Genomic DNA, 18,990 nt, shown 5'->3' with positions numbered 1-18,990 from the left:
CTAGGGAAATTGGAGGGCTTTAAAGGACGCGCGAGTCTCTAAATGAGGCTGGCCTTTGATTCGGCTCTGCTGGCTGCTACTGTAATCAGTCACCCGAGGAAACGCCGTGATTACGGATGACCTTGGATCAGGAAGGAGGCCTAAACAAAATAAACGCGTGAGAGACGTCTCGACTTCGACCCGTCTAACATTCTGAGTTCGTTTTTTTTTTTTTTTTTTTAACCTGCGGAGTTTGCAAAAGTTCTCTGCTTCACACGATGTTTCAGTGTATAAAATACGCCGTACGATGCTTTAACGATGCTTTAACGTAACAGTGCCATGCATAATATCAGTATGTTAAAAATATATATATATATATATATATATATATATATATATATATATATATATATATATATATATATATATATATATATATATATGACTGTATTTTCTAAACGCATACAAGCGCAGGTTAATAAATTGTTGTCGACTAAAGATCAGTACTGCCATCTAGTGGCACTTTTCTAGTTGTACCTTTGCAACAGTGATTGTTATTCACTTATAGCAGTAACAATGCTGGTAGAATTTTAATAACAGTAATTATAGTATTGTAATAATTATATTCATGTGTATAGTAATACGCACGGCACTCATTTAGTTAAATGTTAATCCTGTTTTGCTATACCATCAGTAATTCATTAAATACACAGAAACTCATTAAATAAATAAATAAATAAATAAATACAGGTGGTTTTACACAGAAAATAAAAAAAAACTGAAAAAGGTTTGGTAATCCTGAGTGACTAATTAATTATTTATTTTTAATGATCATTATTTTATTTTAATGGTATGTGTGCTAACATTAACAATATATAAATGTTTGTTTACAGTATTTATGCATTAATATAATAATAGGCATCGCTAAGGACTTTATTTGAATAACTTTAAGGACGATTTTTTCAGTAATTTTATTATTTATTTTTTGAATCATCAGATTCCAGATTTTCAAACTGTCCAATCCTAACTAACCATGCATCAATGGAAAGTTTATTTATTCGGTGTCCAGAGTCACATTTTAAAAATGATGCATGAATAAAATAGAAATACATTTTTAATATAAATATGAATTAATAAATGGATGCGTGTTATTTTCGTCACAAATTTGATCTATTTGTTGTTTTTATCACAAATAAATACATAAATTCATGGCGTCACCGCATTGGTTGCGCTGCGGAAGTGCGTCACATTGTTTACACCGGATACGGGTTATTTGTAGACGAGCATATCTACGGCCACGTATTCCTCAGCCTAACTTAAAATCAACCACAACGTCTGTTTTATCTGCTTATTTGTTATGTTAACGTATCGCCAATTTTAAGCGAGTCCGAGCATTGCGAACGAGGTTAGTGTGCCATTCACAACCGCAAACGAGCCTCTCTGTATAGAAATAAAGTCACGAGTTAACCGAATGAGTCTATATGTTGGGAGATACTATATACGGACTATGAATAAAAAAGTATTTTGTTTTTAGATATGTGATTTGAAGATAACATTGTATCGATTCGTTTAGTAAAGTTTTTGCTAAAATTTTTTAAAATTCCACAGACCTCAATTATGGCTAATATCGAGGCCGTTAAATGGTATTTTACATATTAATGCAAATATAAATGAAGATTATACAAATCTCCTTGTGAGGACAATGCATAGCAATTAGTTGCCACTGTTGATGAAGCAACACCGCGTACTATTCCACAAATTTCATTTTCGATTTCACAGAAAAATAAGTATTTCGTAGGGAAAGCCAGACGCCGTCGTTGAGTGTAAGTTCTGACAATGTTGAGCAGTAAATCCAACGAGGAGCTCAGGTTGATGCTGGATGATTATGGGATAAAACACGGTCCTGTGGTCGGTAGGTTTAATAGCCACTGTAACCAGAACGGGCTGGTTGCATACTTTTATTGATTTAATAATTGTTTTTAATTAGTTTTGTGTTTTGTTTCCATTTTCATTGTAATAATCCCGTTTTTTTCATTTTGTTTTTTTTATGTCTGCGTAATGATCTTCATAGTTTTAATTTCAGATTTTAAAAATAAATGTTAATGAAATTGAAAGTATTGAAGCTTGAAATGAAAAGTATTTATTTTAACTAGCTGACTTTTTTACGATTTTTAATTCATTACTTTGTTTTTCTTTTTATTTGTGTACTATTCATTCAAACAGATTCCACCAGAGCCCTTTACGAGAAAAAGTTAAGAGATGCCATGACTAAACCCAGAAGAACTAAAGCTCAATCCGACAGGACATTTTACAGGGAGGAGGGTAATTCAACACAACACACGATCATCTAGATGTCATGTCATATTACAGCAATGATTTGAATTGATCGCACTTTTGCCTTCCAGAACAAGACACCTACGTTCAGCATCGCAGACCTGTGAGTAATAACACCTATTAAGAACTTGTTGTATTCAATGACTGCATTAATAATGCTATATCTGTGTTCATTTAGCAACGATACAACGACGTGACCGACAGGTAAGTCCACCTGAACATTATAGCGGTTTAAATCATGTTATGCTAATACTGAAACTAAAAAGCTCCTTTTGTTTTATTAGAACGTGGTCAGATTATAGAGCGATGGACTACATAGACGAGTAAGATGGCTTTCTTTTTTGTGTAGAATTATACTGAGCCATTTTTTTTATTAATTGAATGTGTGGTTTATAATTTTTTTTTAAAGGCCTGCCACATACAGGACTCAAGCTCCTTACCGTAATGTGTCACAAACAAGAAACCTGCCAACAGAATCTGAAATCCAGGAAACACCGGAGAAAAGTTCAACACGCCTAGTCCCAGTCTGGCTACAGTTTTTAGTATTTCTGATCATATCTGGTTTTCTGTACTTGGTTTTTACAAATATGGAATCGGCAGAGCCTGTCAAAAGACTGGTGTAACCCTTCCTTTAGCGATTAAACCGATTATTACATTTAGAAAACAAGCGTATGTCCAGCACAATAGATGTGATTTTTGACATATTGTAGCGGTTTGACTCCTTAAATGTGGCGTGTGATGTTTTATAAAAGCAATGGCCTGACACTGTACTCTTTTGTGAAAATGAAGGAAGTGGTTGCTACAGGATGCACCTGTTAAAAACATAATTTTTTTTATGATGCATTTTGTTCCTTGGTGAGGACGACTGTCCGTCGTAATGCTGCAGTACATTTTACAGTATTGTATTTTTAGTCATTTCTTGGACATTTCTCATACGTTTATCACCACTTGTCTGCTAACAGAAAACGTCAAAGCTATTTTGTACATATTTCGAAGTATAAAGTTGCTGAATTTAGTGTTCGTTACTTTACAACAGGTCAAAGCTACGTATGAGGTTTTTTCTGGTGTTTTGTGATTTAAAAACTACAGGTTTTAATAAAAGAAACTTTTTAACAGTAAAAACATGCATGTCAAAATTGTGATTTTTGTTTTTAATGGCAAAAGTCTACAAATTGTATTACACGTACCAAAAACTGCGACAAAATAAACATTAATTCTCCACATTACAAGACATGGATGCAACAGGAAGTGACAGCTGTGTTTTCGCACAGCTTTTTTTTTAATATTATTTGAGCGTTTTGCTCGTATGCTATTATTTTTTAATGGGTACAAAACATATACGTATAAATGTGAACTGAACAAGCCTATCTGGGTTTCAGATGTTTCGGTCTACACGTGACTCGGTTACATTTAGAAACATTTTGCTTTTCCTTTTTAAATATGGAGTGTATATACTGTACTGTAGTGTTCGTAACTGCTTTCTCGGCTTCGCTAGACAATAGTAGTGTTGCTTAAAATATTTCAACTATGCCTATAATTCACACTACGACTTTTATTACTGTTATTAATTATTGTTTATATTTGTAAATACAGGAATTATTGAATGTGCTGTTTTTTGTTCATGTAAGAAACGGCATTACGTCAGATCTAGTGTATAACGCGTTCAGACAAGCCCGCTTTCATTTTTAAAAGGAAAAAAAAAGAACAATCCGGGTAAAAACACAGTTGATAATACTTTGATATCCCTGTAGCGACCTAATGCAGTAGAGGTTGTTCTTAGGCTGTCTGTCCCACCTGTGATTAAACAAACATAAGAAATGTAGTAGAAAAAACAATAAATATATATATATCTTTAAATTATAAAGCCCCTTGGAGAATACAAAGAAACAAAAAAAAAACAAACAAAAAAACGACATTTCACAGTTTTACAGTCTTTACCTGCAACAATATGGGAAGACATGGGGTCAGACATGGTACCTCTAAAAACTAAAAAGCCCTTTTTAACCTTGTTAGTGCAACAGCTTGTGTTGTAATGTCACCCATCTTCAAGTCTAGTGATGTCAGCATTTACTTGAAATCCAAAAAAAAAAAAAGAGAAGAAAATCCCATCTCCAGTAACGTTGAAAGAAAAACCTCCAACCAATGACAATGGAGACGTTCCTCTGTGACTGACAGAGAATGGCAGATAGTAAGAAACGGTGGTTTGCGCTTGTTCTTCAAACTCGGACCCTCCTTTTGGTTTGGACAGACCACTGAAACGCCAACAAAATGACCAGTTTCTAGTTGCTGAAACCAAAAAAACCCCAAAACATGCAGCACACAGATGTTACTTTCTCACATTATGCCTTCATTGCATCATTACATATTCCAATTCATCACTGTTCGGTGCCTGTGCTTTTTCTCCCCTTAGGTAATACCGAGCAATAAAAGTATACTTGATTAAAGGTGCGTTATGCAAGATTGACAGCTAGCAGTTGAAACGGGTACTGCAAAAACAAAAGCACGTGCATTGTATCGGGCTGCGGGAGCATATTTTATCATGTACTTTGCTGCTGACTAAATTTTCGTCATGCGCATACAACAGTGCAAGCATAAAAAACCCGAAGCATACTCGGGTCTTAATTCAAGTGCTTGCTCCCACAACAGATGTACAATTCATAATTCATCGTGCTGTGCCTGATTAGAAAAAACAACAACGCCGACACAAAACTAAACAATAAACAACTCATGTTACCTTCTTTTCGAACTCCTGCTATTTGATTGTCAAAGCAATGTATGTGTTGTCAACACCTGTAAGGAAAATATGAGCTGTCAGTAAAAGAATTGCAAATTATTCCTTTTTTGTTTTTTTTTTTAAATAAAGAGTTACTCACAGGTCCTGCTCTCTCGCTCCAGCTCTGTGGGTTTGCTCACTCTCTTGCAGTACACTTTGGCAACAATCAGAATGGCGCACGCGGCCACCACAAACGTCAAACTGGACACCAGTAAACTGATGAACACCGGGCTCATCACCGGATCTACTTCTGAGATTTCAATAAAACAGAAAATTATTTCTGTAAAACTAATAAAACTGAAAAAAAAAAGTTTATGGAAGCTTGCTCCCATCACAGAATAAAAACAGTAATTGCTACTTATTAATCGCAGATTACATCTCAATTCTGACTTTTTGACCTTCATATTTTAATTCTTATTTAAATTTTTGTTACATTTTTTTGTTGTTGACTTTTTCCTCAATTTGAGTTCATTTCAAAATATAGGCTGTTTTCCATCATAACTAGAGTTCATGGCCCACAATTGTGATTTTTTTCTCATCTCGCATCTTAAAGAGATAACAAAAGTTTCACTTTATTTTGTAGTGGAAACAAGCTTCCATATGAATGTAATTATTGTAAAATAATAATAAATAATAAAGTCTAATAAAATAAATCAAAAACATACATGGATGACTTGATGAATTGTTAAATAAATGGAATATAAAATGTGAAATTTCACTTTTATGCTAATTTTAGTGCTGAACAGATCATTTAAAAAAAATCCCAAGTCCATCCGTCCTGGAAGTGCACAACTCACCTCGAATAGAGATGGGTAAAGGCTGACTCTCCCTCGAAATAAATGTGCGCTCTCCAGTCTGGACCTTGTAGAGACAGCAGTAGTAGCCCTCATTATTGGACTGGGCATTGGAGAAGGTAAAGGTGACGGAGGGAGTGAGGGCTGGCAGAGAGTGCCGGACGGTCCCGTTGGGCCTGATGAGCCGCAGCTGAAAGGATCCTCCCGGATACTGAGGCTGCGTGGAGCAGGTGACGTTAAAACTGTGGCCCCGGATGACCCAACCCGGCCGGGCCTCGGGAGACGCATTGTACCAGATCTGGGGAGTGTGAATCTCCACTGAGAATAAGAAATAAATGTCAGTCTGAGACATTTAGCTCTCTTTCACAAATTTAGCAGCAGACGCGACTTACAGACTGTGATGTTAATGAAGTTGCTGTGTGGAGAAAATCCCAACGGAGAGTTTCCCAGTTTGGTGTGTATCCTGTAGAGACAGCTGTAGCTGCCCTGATGGGAGATCTCTAAGTCTGAAAGAGTCAGATCCACAGTCATCTGTCTGGGATCGGCTCTCTGGGTCACTAGCGGAGTGTCCACTCCTCTTTTGTACAGATGGAAGTCAATGACAGACTGCCAGTACGGGGCGGTGCATTTAAAGTGAACGGCCTCCGCAGCTGAATACGTGTAGAAGCGAGACTGAATGGACAAGGTGGGTGCTAGAAGTTTTCCTGGTCGGAGAAAAGCAAATTACGGATAACTGCAAAACACGGGACGGAAAGGTAAAATACATACAGACCTTTCAGTCGCTCGCTTACCTGTGCACTCCACCCCGGCATCCTCGCTGTGTGTACACACGTCTTCATTGAGAGAGCGTTCGCACAGATCCAGGGCAAACTCGTCACCCGAGCATTTCACATTCCTCCACAGCACTTCTCCACCGGCCCGTCCGAAACGAGCGCCGCCCGGAATGTCCAACACGAAGCCACAGTCCAGCTCTCTACAAACCACCGCGGCGTCCTCCAGATCCCAACCGCGCTGGCACACGGTGCCCCACTGATGCCCATGACGCACCTCCACTCTACCCGAGCACCGCTCGCCCGCTTTTTCGTTCACAAGTCTGGTGATCGGGTCGTCTGCGGAAATAACGGGAGTGAACCAGTGTTGCTATCCTTGGCTAAAAGTAAAACTATTTCAGTAATAAAGTGGCAATAAAATGAAATAGAAAATGACTAAAATGCTATAAGCTAATATAAAACGTAAAAAACGTTAAAAAGTTTGAATATAAACTGACAATTTGAAATAAAGCTAAATAGAAATATATTTTTAAAAACCCAAACTAATAAAAACGACAGCAAAATTGCTAAAACTAAAATAAAAAAGAAAAGCTAATTCAAAATTTGAATGAATACAGTAATTGCATGCATATTAAATTCATTTTTTTGATCAGTGGCTCAGAATAGTGCTTTTCAAAGTCCACTGGATTTACGATTATTTACTTAAATTACGATTTTTCACATTTTCAAATTACATTTAATTTGTTCTTTATAACTAAATATTTAGTGATCACTTAAAATAAAGTATATATCCTCCAGAGATTACTACAGTAATTTAATTTAGCATGCATTTTAATAATAGCTGTCAAATGATTTATCACATCTAATGTAAAAGTTTGTGCTGTATTTCTGTATTATGTATAAATAAATAAACACCCATGCATGTATATATTTCAGAAAAATATGTTGTTTAATATATTAAAAATATGTTTATCATATAAATGATATGAACAGAAATTTAAACGTGAATACATGTAAACATTTTCAAAATATATGCTGTGTATATTGATAATTAAAAATATTAAACAACACACGCATATATTATGCAAACTTTTATTTTGTATGACAGCACAAAATTTAATTTTAAATGCATCTTCAAAATGTTACATTCATTTATTTCTTACACAGCATAAATAAGTCTCTATACATGAAAATATTCTGCTTTTATAATATATAAAACCCCTACTGCAGACAACATATTGTCAATAACAAAGTCAATAACTCACCAAAGGCTTGAACATCTTCAACAGCAACAGTGCATCCTGTTAAAGAAGCCAAAAGTTAAAGGCATGTTATACTCTTGACATATTCATTCTAAAATTCAGAAACATTTAGCATGTTTTTTTTTTGTCTTTTTGCACCCGTACATGGATCCAATGCACTACGGTTGCAGCTGCTGACAATGCTCAGGTGTCCTACAATACATATTTTAATTAGAAAGGAATACATTTTACTAACCAAGCATTACCAGGCCCAGAAGAATCCTCGACATTGTAGATTTCCCATGTAACACAAGTGCCAGGGCTTTAGGCTCATTTAATAACTAAATGTCTCTGACAATGTTAGCAATCTCAAAGCTGAGAGGAGGACCAGGAGCAAGTTGATGCATAGCACTTCAGTCTATTCAGCTAGCTGGCTAACTAGCACTTCTCAATTCACGAGTTGTTTCACTTCACCTCCACGTTATTGATACAAATACATTATCTATCATAACTCGTGTTTCAAAGCATAGGCTAACAGCAGCAAATAGCCCATAACAATTTAGACACGAGAGAATCGCAGAACCGGACGGCTAATATGCTAACGTTTCCCTAAAGTAAAGAGAGTTATTCGCATAGCGGCGTAAAATATAAACCGACGTATTTGCAAAGCATAATCGCGTAAATCTGCGGTCAGTAACCTCTTGTGAGCTGTTTGTTTTCTCGCGCGTAAGGCATTCCCACAAACAGTGTGATAATGTAGACTGGCGACGACCGATGCGTAAACGACTCGTTCTTTTGAACCGGATCTTTTCAATATACCGCTAATACCTTTCCGAATCAACCGAGTCAACGGAACGAAACGACTCGGCGAGGTTTTAACTGATGGTGCGTAAAATGACTTTTGATTTAATAAAGAATTTATTGAATTACAGATAATATTTGCATCAAAAGCGTTATTCGTACAACATGCAACGTTGCATGAATGTTAGATTGTTTTGAACGCAAATGAATCATTCTCAATCACCATGAGCTGAAACATTGCAAATGACACTCTAAATAACTTTACCACCCTTATTAATAAACGTAATAAACAGCATTGTAACCGTAACAGGCTACGCCAGGGTGTCAAGGACTGCGAAACACGTATACGTCAGATTCTTTGAAATGAACTGTTCATATGAGTCGATTCGCGGCAATGAGTCAGACTTCCCATTATTCAGCTGAAGAGAATGTACTGTAGATGTTTTTACTGTTCTACGATGTTGCGCAAGATCTGCGCACAAAAACGCTCACGCCGATTTGCCTCAAGGCTTAAAGCAATTTTAGGCTTAAACGTGGAAAAACACATTCAGAGGCATAGTTTAACGATGCCATAAATCAAAATAACCCATCTTTCAGCTATACAGGAGCCAACTACAATTTTATGAGTCAATATTACAATTGAAATATCGTCAATTAATATCAGACAGAACATTAGAACCACAACTTTTATAATAAGGTCGGTGAACAGTTTTAAGTAGTATTCAGGGTAAGGATTTTTCTGAATAGGCTTGTGGCGACATCAAGTGGATAAAATGGGAATTACTTTTCCTTTAACTGACCATTCGTCCTCCCAACATTTTGTTACAGTATTTTTAAATCTTTGTTAAAAAAATTAATTGACAAGAGATCAGCTGTTCGGTGTTTTTCAGTATAATGTGAAACAAATACAAACTAAATTGCACCTGATGTAAAGTTTTATACACACACACACACACACACACACACACACACACACACACAAATGCTTTAGATTTCTTTAAAACTTTACATAAAGAACTTTACACACACACACACACACACACACACACACACACACACACACACACACACACACACACACATATATATATATATATATATATATATATAGAGAGAGAGAGAGAGAGAGAGAGAGAGAGAGAGAGAGAGAGACAGTCAAGAAAGGCATCAAAGTTTGAATTATATATCATGCATGTCATGCAAATGTGTTTATGAATTAAATCAGAAACATAAGTTCAAGGGCTCTAGCAAGCTTGTTCCTTGTTTTATGTTCCGAATTGAAATAGTGCTACTTTTAAATAATTTCCCTTATTTTAAGTGGATGCTAAACTCAGTTTAAATACCTTGATCTTGCACCAGCTTCTCACTTCAGTGCTATTTCTCGTTTAAAAAATAACGTTATTAAAAATACATATTAAAATAGTTTAATGACAACATATTTAAATTACATTACAAAACGTGCTCAAAATTCACTTTTAACGTCGGCCAAAACAGGATCATCCTGTTATATTAAGTAAATGGTTCCATCTGCGTCTTTCTTGAGAAGTGCAGGAGTTCAGGTGTAGTTTTTAGCCCATTCACGTGCATTATTCCCTGCACGACCTACTTCTGTTTAATTGGATAAGCATCAGGCTCTACCTAGAGAGAGAGAGAGAGAGAGAGAACGAGAGAGAGAGAGAGAGAGAGAGAGAGAGAGAGAACGAGAGCGAGGCCGGCTGGACCCGCAAACCGTTATCCACCTGAAAATAAAGCGTTCATAGAATCTGCACATTCCTCGCTGACGTCACGGCGGATGGAATAATAGAACACGCGTCGCGTCTCGCGCGAAACAAGCCGTCGCGCTCTTCTGTCGCGATGTTACAAAGTGCAGCGCTACTTTGGTAAATTTCCTCGCGACAGCGCTACACGCACGGAATGTCCCACGGAAGCGCAGGCGAACAACAGGTGGATTCCGAGGCCAATCCAGACCTGGAAGTAGCCATACTTCTGTGTCTCCCCGCCCCTGTGAGTAACCATAGCAAAGACACCGTAAAATCCAGCGTACCGGAAAGAAACTGAAGAACACGCTCGCGATATGGATCGTTTCAGCGGTGACGCGACATTGGGAGCATTACGGACAAGATTCACTCAAACGGTTCGTTCGGAAATATGACACTTCACGTCTGATATCGTCTTCTGATACGCAGAGGCTGTTTTATTTCTGTCCCAAGAGAGTGTTTGTGGACTTTGGGAGTTATCATGCCTGTCAGTAACGGATCGATGATGGATTTGCCCTCGGAATATGTGAAAGTAAAGGCGCATTACGGAGGGTGAGTGTCGTAAACTTTTACAGGGTTAATGTTTTAAAGCTGGCCTGCTGTGTTGTGGCGTCAAAGGTCGGAATATGCCCGGCTTTTGGCTGTTTAATGTAAGCAGAACATGCTTGCAAACGCACTTGACTCCCACACCTGACAAACTTTGACGTCCTTGAATGTTTTAATACTTATTCAGCGTAATACAGTTTTTAAACGGCATTTTTTTTTGTCTTTGAGACGTTGTCAGCTGAGGCATTTTACAACAATGCAGTTTACAACATCAGACATGTCGTAAAACATCCAGGCCTTTTCTTGCCAATAATAAAATATTAGTAAATACTCAATTATTTTTACATTTCAGTTCTTAATATATTCTTAATCTTTTAAATATGAAGTGTTGCAAATTATTTTTAAAGGTGTACTTAGCTATGACATTTGAAAGTTTTACAAATAATGAAATTATCAATATATTTTGACAAAATGAAGTAAAGCTCTATAGCTATTTTAAAGTTAATGGGTGCCAACGTTACTGCTATGTTTTTACCAGTTTAAAAACATAAATATTGTTGTGGGTTTAAGTTTGTGCTCTTACTGTCACTTGTTGCTCAACACAGCTCTGCTGTTCTATTATTTATAATATGCTATTACATTCATCTTTGAAGATGATTTTATTAGCCTTATAAAATGCAAGTTTCACTTTTCATAGAAAATAATCTACTATAAAAATACCAAGAATGCCACACACATGACTTGAATTGACTGAGCTGATTTTGACCCCCACTGTGGCTTCGGACATTATACTTTTTTCCCCTCATCCTTCGTGATGATACTCCGTTGCCTTTAAAATGTAGGCTTTATATTTTGTTTAGACATTCTTGGCTAAAAGTGGCCGTGATGTAAGTGGTCAGCTAAGCGTGAAATAACACAAACACGCACTGTCTGCATACATCATTGTGAATCATTGCCATTAATCACATCATTCATCACTCAAAGACGAACAGCGGCTGATATCACCCACCCTTAAGTCAACAACGTGAACGATACAGTTTATTTCGAAACCGCTTTTTTTAAAAGTAGTAATAGCATTCTTAAAGGGAAAGTTCCACATGTTGTTCCAAACCTGTATGAGTTTCTTTCTTGCTGAATACAAAAAACGATATTTCAGAGAATGTTGGTTACCAACGATTTGAAGGTAGCCATTGAAAAAAAAAAATACTGTGGAAGTCAATGGCTTCCAGCAGTGCTTTGATTAACAACATTCTTCATATATCTGAATATAGAATATTGTGTCCAACAGGCAAAAAAAAATCATACAAGTTTGGAATAACTTCACGGTGAGTAAATGATTATTTTTTATTACTAAAGTATTCATTTATTTATTTTTGGATAAACTGAAAAAATGAACATTCTTTCATATAAATTATGTGACCTTTTTTTTTTTTTTTTTTTTTTTTTGGTGAAAAAAAACACCTTAACAACTGGTGGTAATATTAACTTTAACTCTATGAATTACAGGAGAGCGTACCCAAATTTGGCCTTTTTTGTCATTATGCTGTTTAATTTGGGGAAAAATGGAAGCAGCTTTGCGTGATTTGAAATGTAGTATTTAACTTCACGACTTAGTAGTCAAATAATGAGGAACATAGATTCTTCACTTTTTATTATTGCATACTCATCGACTAGTTGTTTTTAAAAAAAATATGAATATTGTATAAGCATTCTGTAGATAAATGCATGAGATAATTGCACTGTAACTTATTTTTGGACTGCGTAAATGCACTTTATTTATGTCCTGTCGGCTCGGCGGGTGTTGATACAGTAGACCTTTGATTCATAGCACAGTTACCTGATGGCATGCCAGAGAACCTGCTATAGGAAGTGAAGAGTTCCTCTGTGTGTGTGGAAGTGTGAATTCCTCTCTTACATGAGTGTGTAAAGAGCTCTCCGAATTTGGGTCAGGCTTTTCAGAGCGTTTTGAAAGCCTTGGTGATTCCCACTTCTAAAAATATTTTGGAGGAAGTTAACACCAGGTGGGACAGAAATCTTGGTGACTGGCTGACAACCTGAGCCAGGCGGTTGCCTAGCAACAAGTTATAAGCCTCAATAATGACTTTTTTTTCCACAGATTCCAGGCACTGTTTATTCGAGCACAGGCCTCTAGGTTTCAGTCCAAGACGTTTCATTGTTGAGCAATCAAGAAAGATTAGGCTGTTTTAAATGGCTCATCTCAGAGGGGGGAATTGCTGGATACTCAACATCGTTGACCCTGTTAGTCACCTGCAGGGTCACATTTCGTAGCTTTGTACGCTGAACAGGCAGAAGTTTGTCACGCTGGTAGAAAATGCTTTATCCTGTTTTACCATGCATGCATAAAATTTCCGTGTTACCTGACTGATACTGAAATGTCAGGAAGTGTCAGGAGAGAGGCTTGAACTTTTTTCTTTGGCCAGTCACAAAAGCTTTCTGCTTGTCATTCATTTTAGGGAACGTTTCAACGGACTTCAGTTTTTTTTCCTTTTTTTTAAACAAGCATTAACAGCACTGATCAAACTTTTGGGTCGATAAGATGTTTTTAATGTTTTTGAAAGAAGTATTTTATGTTCTCTGTTATTTAATGTTTATTTAATCAAAAATATGGTAAAACTGTGATATTGTTTTTTTTTTTTAAATATTTAATTTAAAATGTGTTTTATTCTAGTTATGACAAAGCTGAATTTCCTGTCATATCATCTTTCAGAAATCATTCTAATAAGCTGAATTGATGTTTAAGAAACACTTCATATTATCAATCTTAAAAACAGTTGTAATGTGTATAATTTTGTGTAAACTGCAATCATTTTTTTTTATGAAACTTGAATCGAATTGAAAGTAGAACAAAACAGCATTTATTACATTATAAATATCTTTACTGTCACATTTGATGCATCTTTGCTGAATAAACTTCTTATTCTCCACAACACAAATTATGATTTTTGCTAAATTATAATGGGTCTTTCACATAATTAACCATAAACAAACCATCTCAGCAGTACGCTGAATCATTAACTTTGAACAATGAAAGAAAAAGCGTGCAAGCGTACTTTACTGAACCATCAGCAGCCTGTCGTGCCGTGAGAGAATTGAACTTGGCAAGTGTTTCTTATTTCCATTTCCAATGCTGGACTTTAGTCCAGGACTCAAGAGGTTTAGAGAGATTTGATTTGCTATAGCAACCACACAGATAGTGCTGTAGATAATACTCACTAGTCATAAATCACAAGCATAAGGTGAAACCACAAGCGAAACTTTATAATGTTATAAAAAAGTTCTCATATTACCAGTTTTTTGTATATAATGCATTTACGTGAGGCATCTTAGTGCACTTCAGATATATAGTCTGAACTCGCTGAAAAAAAACCAAACAGTGTGAATAGGTCTTAAATTCTTTGTGTTTGTGTTCTAAACTTTCAGTGCTAAGTTTAGAGCGCAGTAACACAACACAGACTTAATTTAGTAAACTTTCCTGTTCATGCAAATCTGTTCTGTGTGAATTTGAATATCTAGTGGTGAACCCGATGACCCTGTTCTCTGTAGACAGGGCGTTGTTTAAATTCACTCCATCTCTTGTGTGGGCTTTCTCGGGGTCTAGCTGTACTATTTCAGGTGGGTTTTATGGTCGAGTCTGGTAAGTCGATCAGAAACGAGCAGGGTGTGTTCGTGATGATTCAGTCTGCGCGTATGAGCCACAGCTGTTATCCGGAACTGCTCATCATTTTAACGATAGAAAAGAGTCAGGCCACACATGTACTGTAGTGTCTCGTTTACTCTGAAACCGAAGATTTCTTTTATTTGCTTCTGTTTTGGAGAGTCTTTTTGTGATAAATCAAACTAAATAAAAACCAAAACAATAATATGATTACATAAAATAAATAAAATAATCGTTTTTATTATTAACCATTATTCCAGTAACTCGTGATACTTTAGAAATCATTCTAATGGTGCCACTCATTTCTAATTATTATCAAGCTGTGCTGCTTAATATTTTTGTGGAAACCATTATGCAGTTTATTTATTCTTTGATGAATAAAAAAAGTAAAAAAACAACTTTTATTTAAAATAGAAATGATATTTTTTACTGTTATTTTCAATCAGTTGAATCCACACTTGCTAAATAATAGGATTCATTTCAAAGTTCAAATACTGCGTTTAAGTTTCAACGTCCTTGTGAATGAACTTTTTGGATATGGATGGGTCACAACGGTCAATTAGTCTTTCAAAAAAACATCTACTTTTAAATGATTGTTCAGCCGTGACCCATTCCTGTCCCAAACACTGTAATAAAACCATATTTTTTGTAAGTGTTTCTAAGGTAAAGCGATTATCATTTTTTGTTTATTTAACTTACACTACCGGGTTCTTATGAATCTGCCTTTTTTTTAAATCCCTGACTAAAACCTCCAGGGGAGGTGTGGCTCTGCTGAATCTCAGTGGTTTATTTATTGAAGTGATAGCTACAGGGTCAGATGTTTAGTTTGCGACTGTTTAGTTTGCGAAAAGCCTAATGCATGTGTGATGAGGACTGTGATCATTCACAAATCTAGACTCATGATTAACCCACAAAGTCTTTATTTATCACCCTCCGCTCCTCTTTTATTCAGTGCAAATAACATTATTGCCACACTTGCGCTTTTTCTGTCTGTCTCATCTATTTCAGAACCACCCCTCTCTGCTTTAATATGGAGTGAGAAATTAACACCTCTGAAATTGCTTTATTTAACTGTTGGCATCCTCAGGGATGGTTAGCACTTATTGAAGTTAATCAGAAATGTTTCACATGGCTCGCTCTGGAATTTAATTTCCCTCCCTGCCTCTTCAGTTGCGTCAGCGCCGAGCGAGGCGCCATCCAAACGGCAGCTGCTCCAGGGACTCCTAACATTTATCAGTTGATCAGGCCTTAGAGAGCCATGCGGTTGGAGATCCTTTCACCCCCAGCTTCGGTGCCAGCCAGTCATGTGGGGGCTGAGGATGGTGGGAGACGGATGGAGCCATGAGGGCAGGGTGGCAGATGATGGACTCATGATGAAGGTTCCCCCGCTGAGGGGCAAGCTGCTACAGAAAACACACACACACACACACACACACACACACACACACACACACAAATGGAATATCTGACTTGTCGTACAGTTATACATCACATTTTCCATCTACACAGGAACTGTGGGGGGGTCTGTAGACGGATTTGTAAAACAAAAAATACAAGAAAAATAGTCTTGTAGCTCTTTGCTTGATTAGGTAAAAAATGTAATTTCTGATAAATTATCATTTATACCATACCAAAATTGTAATTTAAATTAAATTAATTAATTAATTTATATTTAATACAGAGTGTTATTTTAGAATTAACTAAAGATGATAAAAATATATTTAAAATAAATTAATAAAAGAGTTAAAATAAAAATATTAAAGATGTAAAAAATACATTGTATATGTGTCTAAGTACTCTAAATAATAATAATAAAAAAAAGATTTTCTTTTAGCTTTTTAAGGGTCAACAAAGGACATACGAAGCAAGTCAAGTTCTTCATAAAAGATTAAGAAGCAATTATAGAATTAGTGGTAATGATAATTTATAGGATTTATAAATCTGTTGGGACATTTAAAATTATGACAGTAATAATAATAAAGATAAATAAAATATTATACATTTATAGATAGTTATAAGTTGTATTCACTTGTTAATTATATTTTTTTATGTGTTTTTATTTAGCTTTTTATCAAATTAAATTAAAACTGAACCAAGCTCTTTGTGGTGGTGAACAATGTTCATTTAGATTTTCACAGTAATGTTTCAGCATCAATTGAGATTCTAATAGTAATGCTAATAAAGAATGTAAATGTAAGTAAAATACTGTGCACTTAAATTGATATATTCAGATATTTAGGGGTATTGTATTGACCGTTTTATACTAGATTTTTCTAAGTGTGACATTTTTCTATAGCTTTTCATGATTTTTATTTTTATTTTAAATGTATGCTTTAAAATCTGATTTGACAACTTAAATCATTAGATCATTTGTTTGAGTGTAAAACCAACATTCAGCAAATGTTACTGCCCAGTATTTGAATAAATCCAGGACATGACAAAGACTGTTAACTGAGAAACTAGGTCAGTGCTGGTTTATCCTGATAATGATAATGTTAATGTTATGAATAAAACTTACCATACAGTCTTATTGAGAAGACAGTAATTTTTTAATATATACAGTAAGTTTATGTACTGAGTGATACCAGAAATATGGTAATACTTAGAATTACTTGGGAAAACAGCCATTAAGGCCCAAAATAAAATATGTTCATGTTGAATCCACACATAAACACATTAGTCCTGATGCCCAAGAAGGCACTTTGAGGTCATCGATGATTTAATAATTTCTTAGTAATATGGTTCCATTTCTGTATCTCGAAGCACCCTCTCTGAGCCAAAGCGGTCATGTTTTCTTGTACTTTACGCTCTCTGAAACGGCCCATTCCTGTATGCAGTGTGAAAGTGGGGCAGGGACCAGACTAGGCAGCTGTGTACTAGAGCTCTGAAAGAAAAGTCTCTTGTGTATCCAAACAGATGTGGCTTGTTTGGCTGTGGTTGGACTGTTTCAGGCCAGTGTTGCAAATTAAAGCTACAGATGACATTTAAAAGTAAAAAATGCAGTTTAAATGGTAATATGTACTGTATATTTTCAGATAATATGTCATTTTTGTAATTTATTTATGTGCTTTTATCATTCTTTCTGTTTATTTTTGAGTTGAGTTGTTTTTTTTGTTTGTTTTTTTTGTTTTTTTAAATATATTTTATGCAGTAGTTTTAGTATTTCTGTTTCGATTTTAGTTATAGCTGCCAAGGCAAAGTTTCTAGTTTTCACTAGAGTTGTTATTTTATGTCAGCTTTATATCAGTTACCAAATATTATTTCCCAGGCCAACAACTCCGCTTTTAATTGTTCCCAGATCTGTATGAAGGTGCTTTCTGTATTAAATGTTAATGGTTTATTTTTTATTTTTTGAAGGGACATGCTGATATCTGACTTGGATTTGGCCATGACTTACACGGAGGTGTGTGAGGAGGTCAGAACAATGTGTGGAGTCAGAAAGGAGATGCCAATTACACTCAAGTGGATTGACGATGAAGGTGCGTATTTGGATATAAACAACTAAATTAAACACTGTACATAGTTTACCCGGGATCCCTAGATATGATGATTTCCTTGAAAAGAGCCCTACATAAAAGAATAAAGAATTTACATTTTATATTTATGTTTATGATTATCTTTGAACCTGGAGGTCCCCAGCCCAGTGTTGTTATTGTTAATTAAAAGTAAACCTATGAATACAGTTTCCAATATTAGATGGAAAAACGAAGATGCAACTAAGAAATTATACCTTTTTAACTATCAAAATAAATGTAAGAAATACTAAAATTGCCAAAACTAACAATAGAAACAAAAATAAATGAATTTTATTCAGGAAAACTGAATATATAAAATAAAAGCCCATTCAAAATACTAATAAATAATATATTTAATAAATGATAATAAATAATAGTAGTAAAAAGACAGTGTCCCAAGTTCCAGTTTAAATACTCCTGAGGCAAATGTCAACTACAAACGTTCAATATATTTGTAATTTAGAGAGAAAAAAATTTTCTTCGCAAAAAGCAATATTGCCCACTTATACCTGATATTTTAGTGGTGTTTTATTTATGTTCTTATTTTCCTTGTTGTCTTGTTTTTAAGGAGACCCGTGTACCATCTCATCCCAGATGGAGCTGGAGGAAGCATTTCGGATCTACAACCGGAACCGGCGCTCTGGACTCCTTTTGCATGGTACCATATACTCAGAACATCTGAAATAAATAAATTTTTTTTACTGTTTTCAATCGTTGTATTAGCACAATTACTCTATTTGTACTTTTATCTATCCATTTATAAAGAACTGAATGCAAAATCAAACCACACTTCAGAAATCTACC

The 18,990-nt window shown here is 35.5% G+C and overlaps 2 protein-coding genes across 6 annotated transcripts in view; one reads left to right on the top strand and one right to left on the bottom strand.

Moving 5' to 3' along the window:
- Positions 1-3,449: 3,449 nt before the first annotated feature.
- On the bottom strand, positions 3,450-8,694 carry si:ch211-150o23.3 (deleted in malignant brain tumors 1 protein). 3 transcript variants are annotated; one of them, XM_043246896.1, is made up of 8 exons: positions 8,148-8,694; positions 7,916-7,951; positions 6,672-6,989; positions 6,273-6,584; positions 5,884-6,198; positions 5,187-5,336; positions 5,048-5,103; positions 3,450-4,599 (listed from the first exon to the last, which is right to left on the bottom strand). In XM_043246896.1, exons 1-7 carry the CDS (start codon positions 8,179-8,181, stop codon positions 5,066-5,068), a joined length of 1,203 nt encoding a protein of 400 aa, XP_043102831.1. In that variant the 5' UTR covers positions 8,182-8,694; the 3' UTR covers positions 3,450-4,599; positions 5,048-5,065. The 3 variants fall into 3 exon arrangements, with proteins under 3 accessions (XP_043102831.1, XP_043102832.1, XP_043102833.1); XM_043246897.1 differs by having other exon boundaries at positions 3,450-4,565; XM_043246898.1 differs by having other exon boundaries at positions 3,450-4,107.
- A 1,474-nt stretch (positions 8,695-10,168) lies between these two features.
- prkcz (protein kinase C, zeta) overlaps positions 10,169-18,990 on the top strand; it is a 91,632-nt gene continuing 82,810 nt past the window's right edge. The window contains exons 1-3 of one of the 3 annotated variants that reach the window (XM_043246733.1): positions 10,169-11,001; positions 18,029-18,150; positions 18,755-18,844. In XM_043246733.1, coding sequence (XP_043102668.1) covers positions 10,931-11,001; positions 18,029-18,150; positions 18,755-18,844 — 283 coding nt within the window. In that variant the 5' untranslated portion in view covers positions 10,169-10,930. Of the gene's footprint in view, positions 11,002-12,177; positions 12,321-18,028; positions 18,151-18,754; positions 18,845-18,990 lie in introns of those variants that run through there. The other 2 variants (XM_043246734.1, XM_043246731.1) reach the window with 2 other exon arrangements.

Source organism: Puntigrus tetrazona, chromosome 8 (assembly GCF_018831695.1).
Source record: "Puntigrus tetrazona isolate hp1 chromosome 8, ASM1883169v1, whole genome shotgun sequence".
Taxonomy (NCBI): Eukaryota; Metazoa; Chordata; class Actinopteri; order Cypriniformes; family Cyprinidae; genus Puntigrus; species Puntigrus tetrazona.
This window is presented reverse-complemented; position numbering and strand designations above follow the sequence as displayed.

Coding starts and splice junctions, on each gene's coding strand:
- si:ch211-150o23.3 (XM_043246896.1), bottom strand. CDS start 8,181: ATGTCGAGGATTCTTCTGGGCCTGGTAATGCTTG. Junction 6,990..7,915: donor TGAAGATGTTCAAGCCTTTG/GTGAGTTATTGA, acceptor TTATTTCCGCAG/ACGACCCGATCACCAGACTT. Junction 6,199..6,272: donor CTTCATTAACATCACAGTCT/GTAAGTCGCGTC, acceptor TCTTATTCTCAG/TGGAGATTCACACTCCCCAG.